Below are 18,143 nucleotides of genomic sequence, written 5' to 3' on the forward strand. Positions count from 1 at the left end.
GAAGGACAAACAACCCGGACGGCCTTTAAAGTTCTTTGGGGTGTAGCCACGTTTTTGCCCCGGGGTGCCATCCATCAGCCCCGCACCATGTCCTCCTCCTCATATGTCACCCCCTTGCCCAGCCCTCCAGGGCCCGAGGGGGGCCGTAAAACAACACCAAAAATAACCTCCTCTCACGCCGCTGATCAATACGAATTATCAACTTCCTGCGAGACGACGTTTGTGTTCCTCAGATTACTCGCCGACACGTCGTCGCACCTGAAGCGTTCCGTTAAATAAATAAATCCCGGGGTCTCTGCGGCGCGATCGACAAAGACTCGTGGTGCAAGGTCAGACTGCGAATCGACACTGTTTATGAGCAGAAGAGGCCAAAATAGAAATGAATGAAAAATTCATGATGCAGAAGAATAGACGAGCGCTTCATACTTGACATTTAAACTGCGAGCGCGAGATATAAACGCCGTCAAAAAAGCGACGTGGAGCTGTTGTTGTTATTGCCTGATCCACGACACAAATGCACATTTAAACCGTCTCGTAATGATGATGTCATCAGATAATAAAGTGTTAAATGTTGCAGTGGTTTCAATTTAAGGTGTGTGTAATAATAAATGAACTTTTATTTATTTATTTAAATAATTATTAGGTTTAAACCAATGATTTGCCGATAATTCTGTTTCAATTAAAATTAATTATTGACTAGACTTTTGTCTCGAGCTCGGGTTGCATTTGGTTCATTTTGAACGACCTTCGAGTGGTCAGTGAACACCTCGTCAGGAACAAACAGTTCTTCTGTCAAACCCATGGATTCGGTTCTGGAGAGTGTTTTCTTTTCTGAGTCAGTCCATTTTTTATAGGCTTTCAAAAATGTGTCAGAAAAATAATCGGAAACGTCGATTTTTAGTCTTTTCTAACCAGTACATGTATTTATTTTTTAAACTTTGCAGTAACAATTATGTAATTTATACTTGTATACGCTTACAGGCTAGTAACACTATTTGATATACATTTCTTTTTGCTCGTTTTCATGTAGTTAGACAGCGTATTTTAAGATTATACCAAACCAACTCATGATGCTAAAAAGTAAGGAAAACTGTAAAATACATTTTAATTGGTATGCTACCTAGCTTAGCTTTTAATTAGCAGAGCTAGCTGAAGCCATTTTAAGGTAAAATATACCTGCATATAACACTACATTTTTAAAAATATTTGTAAGGATCCTCCTTTACCCCCTGTTACAGCATATAGATAGAAGAAAAAACCTTGTATATAAATATTATGAATTATCATTTAAAGTAAACTGATGTTTAAACGGACTGCTATACTTGCTAATGTAGCTAGTCAATAACAATGCTAGCTAAAGTCATTCTAGGGTTAAATGTACCGGCCTGAAATACTTTTTTACCTATTAAACTTCTCCTTAAAACTCGTAATATATCAATATATTAAATTAATATGTTTTAATATGTTGTAAATATGTTTTAATAATATGTTAATCAACTTTTATGTCAAGTGAAGGAATGTTTAAAACGGAATGCTATAAATGCTTGCTTAGCTAGTTGATAACAAGGCTAGCTTTAGTGATCCTGAAGTGAAATTAATCCTTCTGTAACAATTGCAACTATATTAACTATTCTAAGGATCTCGGTAAATATAATTCATAAGAGTTAATCTGTTATCTTTATTGAATGTAATTTAATGTGAAGAAATGTTTAAGCAGGGTGTGTTTATTGGTAGCTAAGCTAGTTGATAACAGTGCTAGCTCCTGTAATCCTTAAGTTAAATGTATACCTTTATACTTATCTTTGATAAGATTCTCCTTACCACTTTGTTACACCAAATAGATAGTTAAGACTGTGATATTTCTACTTTTTTTTATAAACAGTTATTTTAGGAGAACTATATTTCAAATTGAATGCTAACGCTTGCCAGTTTAGCTGGTTGATAACAGAGCTAGCTGCAGTCGTTAGCAAATTGTCTGATGTTACTGATTTTATTTTTTATCAAGCTTCTCCTTGCAACCCCGTAACAATGAATAGATCGGAAAAAACGCGAAAATTTCAATTTTAATGACTGTACTGTAAAGTAAAGCAATGTTTACATTTAACGCTATAGGATAGATGCTAGTTTAGCTGGTCGTTCGAGTCGAAATTGTCTGATGTTACTGTTTTTATCTTTTATCAAGCTTCTCCTTGCACCCTGTAACAATGAATAGATCGGAAAAACGGCGAAAATTCCTATTTTAATAACTGTATTGTAAAGTAAAGCAATGTTTACAGTAAACGCTATAGGATAATTGCTAGTTTAGCTGGTCGATAACAAAGCTAGCTGCAGTCGTTCAAGTCGATATTGTCTGATGTTACTGTTTTTATTTTTTATCAAGCTTCTCCTTGCAACCCCATAACAATGAATAGATCGGAAAAACTGTGAACATTTCTATTTTAATAACTGTATTGTAATGTTTACAGTAAACGCTATAGGATAGTTGCTAGTTTAGCTGGTTGACAGCCTGTAACACAAACGTTGTGGCTTTAGAGTCTTAATGATGAAAATATCCAAAAAAAAAAGGAAAACTTATCATTTCTAATATCAAATTAAAACATATGTTTTAGTGAAAAACATGTGTTCAGTTCCAAACGGATAGACAATGAACACAAGTGTACGATCTAATGGAGTTCATAATTGATATTGATTCGTTCCACCAGTTATGGCGCGTATAGAGCGAGCTTCGCTAGGAAACAATTTACCAGTGAACTCAGCTGAGAGACCTGCACACAACTCACTACATTTCCATTGACGAGGGGAAGCAGGCAATTGTTTGCTTGTTCATGTGTGAGATATCGCCGTAATAGCTCCGCACTGTAGAGCATCTGGGGAAATTACAGCCCATAATGCACAGCGTAGGAGCCCTGGAACGTGTTTCAATAACCCGGTGAATAATGTATACCGATGGGTATATTGAGAAAACACAATCATACTTTATAGAGTTGTGTTTTATTTTTTTTATATAACAACAACAACAACAAGCCCGAGGTTGAGCGAGAGCGCTTCGCATAGTCGTCTAAAGTGAGACGCTACACTTAACACGCCATATTTTACTAAGTGCTTCCATAAACACACAATACACGCCACACGTGTGTGCGGCCGACTGATGGAGACCACAACCTTGCTCAAGATCACACATGTCCCAAGGTATCTAACCCTGTGTGTGTGTGTGAGTGTGCGTGTGTGTGTGTGTGGGTGTGTGTGTGTGTGTGTGTGTGTGTGTGTGTGTGTGTGTGTGTGTGTGTGTGTGTGTGTGTGTGTGTGTGTGTGTGTGTGTGTGTGTGTGTGTGTGTGTGTGTGTGTGTGTGTGTGTGTGTGTGTGTGTGTGTGTGTGTGTGTGTGTGTGTGTGTGAGTCACTCACCACAGTTGGGCAGAGTCAGCCGGGACATGAGCTTCCGTCCTCCCGTCTCCTCGATGCATCGCAGGTCCTGAGTGTCGGCCTCGTCTCCCAACCACAGCTTCATCCAGAAGTTGTCGCAGGAGCAGTGAAGAGGGTTCCCCGACAAGATGCTTAAGGAGGAACACAAACATTCAATGATCTCTTAGTTTTGATGGTGTTTTCAATAATGTTAGCCGCAAAAAAAAGAATATTGTTATCTTGTTGATCGGCTTAAATAAATTCTACTTAAATTATCAAAATAATTAAAAGAAAATTGCAAAACAAAAGGAAAAAGACAAATTCATTAGATGAATAAACAGTCAACTTTTTTTTAAATGCAATGTCGGGTTAATTTTTAATTTGAGTATTAATTTCTGGGTCACCTTGACCCTGAGATAACACAAGGGATAATCATTTAATTCAATACTTTCTGTAATGTAAGGTTTAATTTTTTTTTGTTTAAGTTATTTTTTTTAATGATTTTATTTGGTTTCCAATAATTCAAGAAAAGTTTTTCAAAATTCATAATTTTTTTATTGGAGACGATGTATTTTTCCCTCCTTTTTTTAAAACAAATTCAACCTTTCAATGCAATAATAATAATTTTTAATAAGATACTTCAATGTTTGTTTGTGGTATCCCTTGTGTTGTATCTGTGTCAAGGTGGCCAAGAGGTCCGAAAACAAACGTGTTTGTGGTATCCCTTGTGTTGTCTCAGGGTCAAGGTGACCCCGGAGCCCAGAAAACAAACGTGTTTGTGGTATCCCTTGTGTTATATCTAGGTCAAGGTGACCAGGAGGTCCGAAAACAAATGTGTTTGTGGTATCCCTTGTGTTGTCTCTCGGTCAAGTTGAGACAACGTTACATACGTTTTTCTTCCGAATAATTGAAGCCAAAAGTGTCAAAGAAAGGCTAGCGGGCCACATCCAGCCAGTGTGACAATAACAGTTGGACGAGTTTCGTATTTTCACTGCGAATCTTGTCCATCAGTGGACATTATGGACAAACGTCAGAGGCCAAACTTACAGATAAGAGATGTTGAGGTTTCTGAAGATGGTCCAGGACAGAGACGACAGGTTGTTGTCTTTCAGATTCCTGCAGATTGAGATTAGATTAGTAAACAGATTACGTTGCTATGGTAACAGTTGTACTTGTACTACCTCAAGTCTAAATTGTATTTCAACGTTTTAAAATCATTGACGGACTTTTGTCGTCAACAGTCGAGAGTCTTTCTTCTTTTGTATCCATGACGATAAAACCTTTTTCCAATAACTAATAGCAAATAAATAATCTGCTAAAACGGACGTGACTGCAGTGATGTGTTCACTGAGAGGGAGTGAGAGAAGGAAAGTGGCATTGCAAAATGTTCTTTGATTTAAAAAAAAAAAGCTGAAATCATACTTTTTATTTGGTAAAATAATTAAATTATTAGATTTTGAGAAATGACAAGTACATCAAATTCATCATACGTTTGCTTATTCATGTCATTCTACAGTACTTACAATGTTATAAAGTTTTAGTTCTTGTTATTTCATAGTTATGTTAAAAATATGCCTCAAAATATACGAAAAGCTCTAATGACATGAACTTAAAATAAACTGCACGGACATAATTTAACTAGTACTTACTTCAGGTAAGATAAGATAAGAGCTTCAAGAAATATTAAAAAAACATTTCAAACAAAAAGATGTAATAAGTATGTTTACTCACAAATATTGAAGCTTGAGGTTTTGCTCAAAGGCCAGTTTGGACACGTAGGTCAGTCTGCTGTTGGTCACCGTTCTGAAGTAGAAGAAAAAAGAAAAACACGTGGATCAGAACCGAATGTTTGTCCGTGACATTGAAGGAGGGTCGCCACAACCAACATTTGAAATTCAATTTCTGTACAAAGAAGAGTGGATACTATTCGTGGCCCAGAACACTCCGTCTCGTACCTGTTGTAAATTAAATTCCCTTGAAAATGCGACCATCAGGGGCCACAAACATGGATGCCATCAAATCTCTTCTGTCACTCAAGTGATCCTGCGAGACTTTGATTACGCAACCATTTGTTCTGAATAGATTTAGCTTGAAATCAGTGTATTCTTATACTAGTACTTTTTACTTGTTTTATGGTCTATCTATAAAGTGTGTTTATACTTTTTATTTTTTGTTTTACGATTAACGCGCAAATATTTACAAAGTTTGTTCATTTTCGTGTTGAAATTTAACTTCTAGTCGCAAGATTTCAGAAGTCATTACATCCTGTCAAGTGAGATCTGACTGAGGACAAGAGGATACAACTGAATCCAGCAGCTATTAAAGCTAAAGAAATAATAAAATCCCGTCAAGTGAGTTCTTGGCGATGACTGGGGACAAGAGGATACAACTGAATCCAGCAGCTATTAAAATTTGTGTGGCAAACACAAGTGGATGCATTGAAAATAAGTACAATAAATTAAAACAAAAACAAAACAACGATAACATTGTAGTAAAAATAAAATAAAACGAAATAAAAAACTATATCAAATCCCCTTCCCTTCCAACCCACACTTTTTTGAGTACAACAAAGTAAGGAACAACTTTGTAGTATCAGTCAACTAATTTTACAAATACAGATTTTTCTGGTAAAGTATTTGGACCTCAAACTTGTTCCAAGAGAACCCAGTTGAGTCGTGACTGAAGGACAAACATTGTTTGTAACCTTTGACAGAGAAAGATTGCGACCTCTGGCAAGAAGGTTATATTTTTTTAAGTACTCATCTGTCTGTTAATATTAATTGTAAAGTTCTGGACGTATTTCAAGAAGATTTTCAGGAAATATTGACAAACAGCTGCTTTGATTTTGGTGTTTTTTGTTCCAAATGAAACAGGGTGTTTTTTCAGTGACTTGTATGGCTTCTAACTGCTGCTGCTCATGAACCTTTTTGGTTCAGAACTAGCAAAAAAAAAAAACAGTTTTGTTTTCTAAATAAAACTAAGAATGTCAGCTCTGAGTTCAGACAAAGCTGTTGCTGTTCCTTCGACATTTGTTGATGAATTTTGCTTCTTTTTTCTCATGACTCGACAACATCCTTCAATCATGGAAGATGATTTATTGATTCTATGCTATATTTTTATTGATCTGAAATAAGCTCCTTGGCAGAGGTGAGTTTTTCTTGAACTATGATGGCTCATAATGCACTGCAACAGTTAAAGCTTGCAACAAACATATTTCTTCCTTGAAACGACTTTTTAAAAAAGTTCTGTTTTCAAGTGCGATGGAAAGTCTGGTCTTCATATGTTACAGTAATAATCTTGACGCACGTTCTGGAGAAGGACGTCGTTCCTGGAGTGTTGACACTTTTACGTTCTGAGAGAAGCCGTCGGCCAAACCTCGACCGACGGAGAAGGTGTGATCGCTCGGACCCAAACACCTCAGTGTGGAAGATAGAGGAGGGTTTTTTTGGGGGGGATGACATCTTCACTTGGACAGCTTGCATTATTTTCACAGCTCTGAGGCGACCCCGGAGTCATCGGCGTCCAGTCCAGCACGGAAATACATCTTTAATCCCACACCCCACAAATTAACCTCTATATTCAAACCCTCTCCGCCTTGAGCTGCTTTCTGAGCCGGAGACCTTTTGACCTTCTTCTGGCCGGGGGGCTGCAGCGTCGCCCACTAGTGCACCGTGTTGTTGTGCACTTGTGCGTCTCAGAAAATATTCATGTTCTGCTGGCGAGTCGAGCCAATATAGGGTAAGAAACTAAGCTAATATAGCCTGAAGAACAGCTCTTTGTTTGCATAATGTATCGATATTTAAAATCACTATATTTATACTTATTACATATTTTATGGTTTCTATAAAGTGTTTCTTTAGTGTTCTTTTTTCTTTTACAATAAACATGCAAATATTTATAGAGTTTGTACATTTTTGTGTTGCAATTTAACTTTTAGGCGCTAGATTTCAGAAATCATTACATCCTCTGCAGCTTAAGGAACAATAAATTCCCATCAAGCAAGATCTCTGCGATGACTGAGGATGAGAGGATACAGTCGACTCCATGAGCTTTTAAAGCTAAAGTAAAAATGAAATCCTTTCAAGTGAGATCCCGGCGATGACTGAGGATGGGAGGATACATTCCAGTCCAACACCTTTTAAAGCTAAAGGAAAAATGAAATCCCGTCGAGTGATATCCCAAAGATGACTGAGGATGAGAGGATACAGTCAACTCCAACAACTTTTAAAGCTAAAGTAAAAATCAAATCCTGTCAAGTGAGATCCCGGCGATGACTGAGGATGAGAGGATACAGTCGACTCCAACAGCTTTTAATGCTAAAGGAAAAATAAAATCCCATCAAGTGAGATTCTGGCGATGACTGAGGATAAGAGGATACAGTCGGTGCCAGCAGCTTTTAAAGCTAAAGTAAAAATGCAATCCCATCGAGTGAAATCCCTGCGATGACTGAGGATGAGAGGATACAGTCAACTCCAAGAGCTTTTAAAGCTAAAGTAAAAATTAAATCCTGTCAAGTGAGATCCCGGCGATGACTGAGGATGAGAGGATACAGTCAACTCCAAGAGCTTTTAATGCTAAAGGAAAAATAAAATCCCGTCAAGTGAGACCTGACGATGACAGAGGATGAGAGGATACAGTCGACTCCAACAGATTTTAATGCTAAAGGAAAAATAAAATCCCCTCAAATGAGATTCTGGAGATGACTGAGAATAAGAGGTTACAGTCGAGTCCAACAGCTTTTAAAGCTAAGGGGGAAACTAAATCCCGTCAAATGATATCCCAAAGGTGACTGAGGATGAGAGGATACAGTCAACGCCAACAACTTTTAAAGCTAAAGGAAAAATGAAATCTGGTCAAGTGAGATCTAGGCGATGACTGAGGATGAGAGGATACAGTTGACTCCACAGCTTTTAAAGCTAAAGGAAAAATTAAATCCCGGCAAGTGAGATCCCGGCCATGACTGAGGACCAGAGGATACGATTGACTCCAGCAGCTTTAAAAGCTGAAGGAAAATGAAATCCTGTCAAGTGAGATCCTGGCGATGACTTAGGACCAGAGGATACAATTGACTCCAGCAGCTTGTAAAGATGATGATTCGACATATTTTAGTTTAAAAAAAAAAAAAAGAAGTTACGATTTCATCAAGAGTCATGTGGACTGTAGATTCTGCAACACCAGAGTCAAGTACTCAAACTTTGTTTCGACAGTATCAAAATACATTGCAATATATTATACCTTTACCCCTATATCATGATGTGTATAGTGTTGCCAGTATTTATTTATTATTTGCAAATTATCTTAATACCACATTGGACTCGCAGTCTGTCCAGGGTGTCCCCAAACTCTCACCCCAAGTAGCTAGAATAGGAATTGAATCCCCTGTGACTCCACAGAAGATAATTAATGGCTAAAATAAAGGGCTCAATTAAAATGAAAAATGTTAACTTCCTACATAGACTTCACTACATGTTGCAATCGTTTGGGTAGGTACTGACCACTGCAGTCAGGGGAGCTATAGTAGAAGGAGAATGTGTTCGCTCACAGTGAGGCGACATCATTTTATTTTTAAAAAGACTCACAAGTTCCTGAGATTCTTGTAGTAGTGCAGGTCTTTGTCACTGATGGAGGAGAAGCTGCTCTGGTTGGCGATGTAGCTGTCGAGAGAAACAAGCGAGTGTCAGATGCTTCACAAACACGAATGCTTCAACAAGACAAAGCAAACACTGAGAGGAGATAACGTGACAGAACATCGTTTCTCCGCTTCGGCCGCGGCTGATGCAAACAAGCGTCAGTTGGCACAGCCAGCCGTGAAAACTGTTTAGCAACCGGCCGCGAATCCAGGAAACATACTGTGATAATTGGCGTTTGATGACGTTTAGCGACGACACACGAGCGGATGGAGCGGAAGAGGGACTGAAAAGTGGAGATTCTTTTGTCGGGGAGCATATTTAAAAAAAAAAAAAAAGAAAACATGACGTGGAAGTCTCTAGAACATTCTGCTTGTCATAAAGATGAGTCAGCAAAAAACAGGGAAGGAATTATTCTGGACACACGAGCGGATCTTTAGGAACTTACATAACACGATTCATATCTAGATTCTAATAATTTTGCTTGAACAGACAAAGAAAATAACATGCATTTTAAATGTATTCATTGGGCAATAATTGCACGAAATATATATGGTTTTTAAGACCATTTTAAAATGTCCAGTAATTGCATGAAATCCATCACAAGCAATATTTTAAGTTAAGGTTGTTTTTTCTTCTTCCAATAACTTGATCATCCTTCCTGGTCACAACTAAACTACTTCCTACATCCATCCACCTCATTGGTTGTCTTCCCTGCCTCGTTTTTCCTGCTTCCTTTGGTCCAAAAACTTTTTTTCTCTGCATGTTCGAAGCATTAACCTTCAAAGTACACTTGTTTAATCTGTGATTAGGATCTAGCAGATACATTTACAAACGAGGATGGTAACCAGCGTGGACGAGTACAAGTACTCCAAGAGCTTTTAAAGGTAAAGGAAAATGAAATCCTGTCAAGCGAGATCCAGGCGATGACTGAGGATGAGAGGATACAGTCAGCTCCAACAGCTTTTAATGCTAAAGGGAAAATAAAATCCTGTCAAGCGAGATCCAGGCGATGACTGAGGATGAGAGGATACAGTCAGCTCCAACAGCTTTTAATGCTAAAGGAAAAATAAAATCCCCTCAAGTGAGATTCTGGCGATGACTGAGGATAAGAGGATACAGTCGAGTCCAGCAGCTTTTAAAGCTGAAGGAAAAATTAAATCCCCGTTGAGTGAGATCTCGAAGATGACTGAGGATGAGAGGATACAGTCAACTCCAACAACTTTTAAAGCTAAAGGAAAAATTAAATCCTGTCAAGTGAGATCCCGGCGATGACTGAGGATGAGAGGATACAGTCAACTCCAGCAGCTTTACAGAGTACACTATAGCCTACATGTGAACAGCATTAACACTCATAACATATAATTCTGTCACGACCATTTGTTTATATAACTTAACTGTATGATCACAATAAATCAATAACTTCATAAAGATCGAAATATTTATTCCTGAAAGCTCATCAACCATCTCTTCAAAGTAAACCTTATATATTTTATTTCATGTATTTCTCTTTGAAAAATAGATAAAAAATAAAATCGGATTTTTTATTGCCAGTGTTTTAAACACAACATAGGATTTGTTTGTGTCGTCAATACTAGAAAAAAACAATGACAAATAATAGAAAAACAGAACCAATTTTCTTGGTTGTGTTTTTTTATTATCATTTAGTTCAGATTAAATGTAAACACCATTAAACACACAGTTATAAAACAATTTATAATTTTTTTTGTTATATATTATTGGCTCCGTTTGTATAGTTTTGTGACACAAAATGTTGTTTACATTACATTAAATTAAAGTTTCATTATATTGTTTGATCTCTGATGGTGATGCCACGTCCACCAACACGTCGTCCACCTTCGCTCTCCAGAGTCACGTTAAGGTCTTAAATCTGTTTTTCCAGCTGCGGCGTTGGACTTGATCTTTTCTTTTTTTTTTACATCTTTATTTTTTTGGCAGTAAATTAGCAGTCGCCGGTGATTCGTCTGTTGACATTAGCCGAGCAATCTGCCCAACGCTTTTCAGCAGCTCTCTCATTTAAACCACCAAGGATTCTCCAAGGCCACTGATAAGAGCGTTTCTATTCCTCTAATCAACAAGGTTTCTTCTTCCTCCCTTCTTTTTTTTTTTTGCTTGATGTATTTGAAAGCAGCAGGTTGTGTATTTATGATAAACTCACCAGGGTCGACTGTGGAAACGATAACAAAGGAAGTGGGGAAAAAAAAACATATATGTGATTATCTGTTATATTTTCACAGTTTTGCACTCTTGTTTTGTGTGTTTCCTACATATTACATTTTTATATTTCTATTTTTATTTCGATTCTTTCATATGAAAAAAAAATCATAGAAAAAGAGTCAAAAAGCCGGAGAAAATTTCTGTGCATATATATTGTTGGTTTATATTTAAATAATAACAAAGTGATGTCATGAGGATAAATAATTTCAATAAAACAAATATAATTATTTAATTTAATATCACTTTTTGTTTGGTATCTTTGTGCTAGAAACTCTGCTTTCCTCCCACCATCCAAAAAAACATGAACGACCCTAAAGGGTCTGTATAGGGTGCGTGTGGTGGTCTGTCTATTTGAGAGGCACAGGTGAGCTTTCCAGGGTGTCCATAGCTCGACCTCACATCAAAGGAATAAGATAATGAAGAAAGGAATAAAAAATAAATGTGATGAGCTTCTGTTGTTGTTGGCTTGAATCCGTTCGTGTTCCGAACGGTCCGGTTCAGGTGCGTGAGAGATGCGTGTGTACGCGCGGTCACGTGAACGCGCTCGTCCTCAGAGTGGTCATAAAGAGGACATTGATGAATGCATGAATGTTTGTTTTTTTTGTGTGACGGTGACAATGACATCACAGATTTCACGTGTTTATCTCTGGAGATAGAATGCGCGTGAAGGATGCGTGAGAGCGTGAGTCATGGTTCTTTTTATTTTTTGGGTTCTTGGTTCCGGACCCAAAAAAGAAGACACTCACATGTCGGTGATGTTCTCCATCTCCGCCTCGCTCTGCAGCACCGGGAAGGAGCTGGTCCCTCGCTCCGGGTCCACGCACGAGATCCTGGTGCTGCTGCACGTGCACAGGGACGGGCACGCTTCCATGGACAGCCAGGGGTCCCCCGAGCTCACCGACACCCCGATGACCAGGAGCCACCAGAGGCGGCGGCAGGAGGAGGACCGTCTCCCCGCCGCAGACAGAGCCCCGCTCCCCGCTCTCCAGGCGCTCATCTCGGCTGACAACTTCGAGCTCGGTCAGCCTCTCAGCCCCGGGGATCGCCCCGAAAAAACAAAATCCAAAAAATCCAATGGAATCAGAAGAAAGACACTGTCTGAAGGGTTGCGGTCCTGCTTTTTGGTCCCAGCGACAAAATCCGCCACCATTCAAGTCAAAGGCTCGCTCTGTGTGTCTGAGACCAGCTCCTCCTGATGACTCGTCCTGCGTGGAAATGCTGCTGGTGCTGGGGTGGGTGGTGGTGGGGTGGGTGCTGGGGTGGGTGGAACAGAAGGATGGGAGAGCCCCGGAGATTGAGGAGAGGAAGGAGGAGAGATGTATCTGAGCAGGTCGCAACAGCGTATTGATCCTCCATCTGGGACCTGGTGGAGGGGTTTTGATGAAGAGGTGAATGGGGGGGGGGGGGGGGGGGGGGGGTTGCTCAAGGGCAGGGTCTGGACAGGCAGGGGTTAACATCAGAGGTATGTCCTTACGTGACGGCGAGATATGACGATTCGTTCATTTAGAAGGTCGTTTTAGGATAAGACGACCGACTATAAACCCTGAACTGGATTTTCTGAATCTAAAACTCCTCTGTGAACTCAGCCCATCAATCAATCCATTTTCTACCCTTATGACGGTCACACACACAAAATTTCCCCAAGTTCCCAATCAACTTTTGTATGTTTTTTTGACTGTGGGAGGAAAGCGGAGTCCCCGGAGTAAAGCCACGCTATCCCAAGATTATATTGTAGTTCCGGGTTCAGATCTCAACAAGGTTCGCCTCATGGGAGTCACCGGTTCACATGTGTCTTGTAGACTTGGAAAAAGGACCGTGTTCATTTAAAGTGTATCCTGTGGGGGGGTGCTCAGGAAGTTTGGGGTACCAAACTCAACACTGGTTATTCGGTCCCTGAATGACCGTCGTCAAAGACCGGGCCGGTAATAAGGGATTTTCCCGCTGAGGGTTGGACTAAGTCGGGTCTGTTCTTGGATTCGATCTTGTCTCAGCAGCTCCCCTAAAACCAAAACCCCTTAAACCATGATCCTTGGTTGGAAACAGGTGTCCATTCAATGTTGAAGGAAGAAACTCAATGCACCTGCTGGTCTGGATCCAAACATCTTGTTATGGATCCAGCAGATGTGGCGTATCTCACATAAATACTTCGCTTAATGTCCTGTATTATGAGGATCAGCCAGAAATCCTTTGATCAAACCGGGACTGCTAACTGGAAAATCCTTTTTTCCTGGTCCTCAAAATGAAAAAAAGTGTTTTTATTGGGATACAGGTGTTAGCGTTAGAGATCAGATGAATGAATTGTTACCAAACCGTAAACAGACAACGTGGGCTTTTATAGCACATTTAATTGACTGTAGAAGTGACTGTTCTCTAGGTATAGTTCCAACCATCGTCTACCAGTTATCAGAGGTCTGGTCATGGGAGTAGCGTCTCTCCAGAAACCTCTTCCAGCATTTCTAGGAAAGTACTGAGGTAGTCCTAGGTCAAGTGCAAGGTATAGTTTCTCCGTCGTGTCCTGGCGTAACTCTGTGGACTTTGACTCAGTTGAAAAATACCTGGAACTCCTACTATGAGTGACATCTAGGAGGCTCTCTAAAGAAGGTAGGTGAGCCGCCTGTATTGGCTTCTCTCGATGTGGAAAAACAGCTGTTCTACTTTAAGTTTTTCACCTTATTTTCAAGGTTGGGCCAAGACAGTCTGTTCTTTCGATCATTACTTCCAAGTTTCCCTTTACTCGTGGGCAGCACCTCAAGATACTTGAACTCCTTCACCTGGTAAAGAGTTTGTCCTCCAACATTAACTGGATATTACACCCTTTTCCAACTCCGGACCATGGTTTTAGGGGTTTAAGATCAGCTTATTGTCATCCAAAGTGGCAACAACAGCACGTCATTTGCAACAAGCTGCGACAAGATCCAACCCAACAAGAGACCTGGGCAGCCCTGGCGAAATCCAACCCTCAAACGGTCCTTCAGGGACCCAATAACCAGTGTTAACTGTGTACCCCGAACTTCCTGAGCATCCCCCACAGGATACTTCAAGGAACACGGTTGAATGAATTTACCAAGTCTACAAAACACGTGTGAACTTGTAGAGAAAACTCCCATGAGCCGATCCCTGTAAGTATTCAGAGCTGGTCCTGGAACAACACTGTGGTGCTAAGAGATTGAAACCCTTCACCAATGTTGACACCACCTTTTTTTTTTTCCAATTTACCACAATAATAAACCACACCGCTTGTGATCTTGAGGACGGGGCTTCGAACCCAACACTAGAAATCATTTATATTTTTTTTACATCAGAAATAATAAAAAGCTAAGTAACTATTGCAAAAAAAGCTACATTTTTTTTTTTGCTCAGGCATACCTTGCATAATGGACTCGAGAGAGTTTATTCTGTATGAAGCCCTTTTTATAGACTATACGAGAGATTTTCTACGGTATTTTTTGTATCTGTATATATATATAGAACTATTACGGGGGCATAGTTTTTCTTAAGAAAAATGAGGCTTAATGAGACCTGGTTAATCCTTGTTTAATGTATTTTATTTAGGGAATTCAGAATATGCTTTTAAGTTAGTTAGAAGTGCATAAAAAACACTCAACGTGACCCCAAAAAACCCTCAAAATGTTACGACATCTCCACTCCAGTTAGAAGTGTCCTCTTTATGGTGATTCATGATATGCTTTTAAGTGAGTTAGAAAAAAACACTCAACCCGACCCCCAAAACACTCAAAATGATGCGATAATCCCACTTTAAGTCGTAGGTTTTTCTTGGAGATTCAGAACATGATCCATAGATTTAACAAAAAAACAGTATCACATTGTTTTGTTTTTTGTAATTAAGAATCCTGTTTGTCTTGAAATGTTGGAGCTTTTAACCCCCCTTACAAGTACACTGGATTTGAGTTCACGATAAAAATCAATCCATTACTATTTTCATGTACCTTCAACAACCATCTCTGGTCAAGAGAGTTCCTCAGATCTTGGATGCAACTTCTCAAGAGGCTGAAGAAAGAATTTAATCCAGGGGTATTAGTTGCTTTTTTTGTGAAGGTGTCGGCCATTTTTCCTGCTCCGATGTTGGCGAGGACTCGTGAGTTGTAAGAGGGCCAGGGAGGGCCAAGTCGGGGGGACTCCCTCGTACAGCTGGCAGCACTAGACGATGGATGATCACTCATCAGACTGGAGCAACATGCCGGCGCTCGCCATTATGAACGGGGGGCGACAGCTTGTTAGCTAGCAGACGTGAAGCGAGGCGGCGTGTACTGGGGGGGATCAGGCACGTAGGGGGGTAGGGGGGGGGGGCAAACACCAATCATCGGGTCTTTAGCGGGCGAGTACGAGGCCCGGCGTCACACCTTATTAAATCATTTGACATCAATTCATAACAGGGCTGTTGGCCAAGCCAGACTCGGGATCGATACGAGGCCTTCTCTGCTAGCGAGAGCGGCTCGGACGCCCTTCAGCCGCCTCCTCACGAAGAGCATCATCTGCGGCTTCGACTGCTGCCTCTTCACCTCCGTCTCTCACCTTCCCCGGTGCCAGAGATGCCGAGTGACATCACGTCCACGTGTGAGGAGGAGAGAACCTCCCTCCCTCCATACCTCCCTCCATACCTCCCTCCATACCTCCCTCCATACCTCCCCCTCCTCACCTCCTCCAATGCTCGGTCCCCGTCAGCGACTCCAGCGTGACGTCCGGCGCTGACGCACAGCCGCCGCCGCCGCTGAATAGAGGAGAGTAATTATGGAGTCCTGCTGGTGTCGGAACAAATCTGCCACACAACACCACAAACTGGGATGTTCTGATCATCGGATCGTGGAGGACGGACTCATTAAAACGTCGTCCAGTTGGGTTTTCCCCCCAAAATAGTACTAGTTGAAAACATATCAGAAGTGACTGAAATCAGCCAAAATATAGACATTTAAAATACTTTCTTCAGCTTGTGGATGTACAAAAAATAATGCTGTACATTTATTTAATCAAAATCTCCTCTGTTAGAATTTTTAAATAACGCTATATATATTTATTAATCAGCAGGTGAAGAAAAGTAAACAACCTTCAAGTGATTTGTGGAACCAGATGGTCAGTTTTTTTTATCCAGTTTTTATGAAATGTTTGATTTAATATGCTAGCTGGACAAAAAAAAATGTATACAATCCATCAAGAAACTCAAGGTCATTGTACAATAGTAGCAGCTAAATGACTGTTCATATTGTACACAAGAAAAGTGCTCTCTGATTGCAGACCTCTGCCAAGCAGCTCATTTTCATATTGTGAATTTTTTTTAAACTCAATTTATTGCCTTAAATGAATGGTATCTATCTAACGCTTTACACTTTTCTTTTTATAATTTTAAATATTTTATTAAGTTACGATTGGACAGCAGGGGGCGGTAGATCTCATTAACAACAAGAAATACACTCTCTGTGGTGCAGAAGAAGCAAGTTTCCTTGAAACACGTTCATGTATTTTTGAGTTATTACGACAAGAGAGGAGGTGGAAGAGGTCAGACAGGTGGGCAGGAATTTTAAAAGTGTTCGATTGGTTGTAAGTCGAGTCCATGCATATATAGATATAAAAGTGTCAGGAAGTTTTGACGCGCCGGAAGTTCCTGTTAAGCCCGACCTAGAGTCAATATTGATCCAACGCGTATGTCAAAAATCATGTTAACATTTGAGTTAGAGTTGTGTTTGAGGTTATTTATCTCTGATAGTCACAAAAAATACTCATAATAACAGCAAAAATAACAACAATAATAATAACAACGACCATAATATTAATAAAAAAAGGTAACTACAATCAAAAAGTCATTTTTTTAACAAATTACATTTGTTTAACTGAATTTCTGGATCATGTATGTGTGTATGTGTTAAAAAGGTTCTTCTTTTTCCTAATTGTTATGAAATTCTTGCATTTTACAATTATGTTAGGATTTATTTGTTAATTAAAAAAAAAATGATAAAAATGCAACTAACATATAACATAACATAAATTACGTTGCAAATGACACATGGTATTATTTTTTTTTTTTAAGTATATTTACTCTAAAACTGTTGGGTTCTTTCTTTATAAAAGTTGAGACGTGCTTAAAAAACAACAAATAAAGACATTGTTGACAAGAACTAGCATAAACTGAAATATACTTAGACATGTTCAGAGTTATCGTCAAATCAACAAATTGGTATTTTTTCTTTTATACTTTAGACATTTAGTGCAAAAGGATGAAAAGTCAGAGACTCATTTATTTTAGATTGTTTTTATTTTAAATGTCGATTTCTTACGTTCTGAAATTGAAAATAAATGTACATATGACTCCTTTAAGAAACATATTACGACGTTTTTAATTGTTCAGGCTTTTCCTTGATTTTCTGGAAATCCTGTTGTGTTATCAGTTTTATCTTGACCTTTAAAGTAAATACTTTATTGAATATTGTTTTGATTGTTTAAGCGCTTTGTGACCCTGGTCTAGAAAAGCGCTATACAAATAAAAATGATTTACAATACTTACTTACTTACATAAAATAATTCTTGACCATGATAAATTTGAAGAACTTAACCGTTTTTTCATTGAATACACATCCATGTTAAGTTGTGTTTTAAATGAATTAAATTAAGGTATTCAAACAGAGCGATGTTGACTTTAAGAACTTGTTGTAAACCGACTACGGTTTTTTTGTCCTAAAGAACGGTGCACTGGCGTCCTCTAGTGGCTGTATGATGGACACTACACTTTTCTGAGATGAAAAACCACAAACGCTTCATCATCCACGACTATATAAATATGTTAAATCAAAGTAAAACAAGTCGAATAACATACTTTTTGCCAACACACACAATTTAAATTACCTTTTTTATTTTAACAAACGACGTC

The 18,143-nt window shown here is 39.2% G+C and overlaps 1 protein-coding gene across 2 annotated transcripts in view; it reads right to left on the minus strand.

Annotated features, from left to right (window-relative positions):
• The window catches only part of ntrk2a (neurotrophic tyrosine kinase, receptor, type 2a), an 88,849-nt gene extending 76,278 nt beyond the window's left edge, over positions 1-12,571 (minus strand). The window contains exons 1-5 of one of the 2 annotated variants that reach the window (XM_087792136.1): positions 12,013-12,571; positions 8,981-9,055; positions 5,133-5,204; positions 4,449-4,517; positions 3,405-3,553 (exon numbers count right to left, since the gene is read on the minus strand). In XM_087792136.1, coding sequence (XP_087648262.1) covers positions 3,405-3,553; positions 4,449-4,517; positions 5,133-5,204; positions 8,981-9,055; positions 12,013-12,263 — 616 coding nt within the window. In that variant the 5' untranslated portion in view covers positions 12,264-12,571. The remainder of the gene's footprint in view (positions 1-3,404; positions 3,554-4,448; positions 4,518-5,132; positions 5,205-8,980; positions 9,056-12,012) is intronic. The other variant, XM_087792145.1, reaches the window with a different exon arrangement.
• Positions 12,572-18,143: the final 5,572 nt, after the last annotated feature.

The sequence above is a fragment of the Callionymus lyra genome, chromosome 1 (assembly GCF_982586985.1).
Source record: "Callionymus lyra chromosome 1, fCalLyr1.hap1.1, whole genome shotgun sequence".
NCBI lineage: Eukaryota > Metazoa > Chordata > Actinopteri > Syngnathiformes > Callionymidae > Callionymus > Callionymus lyra.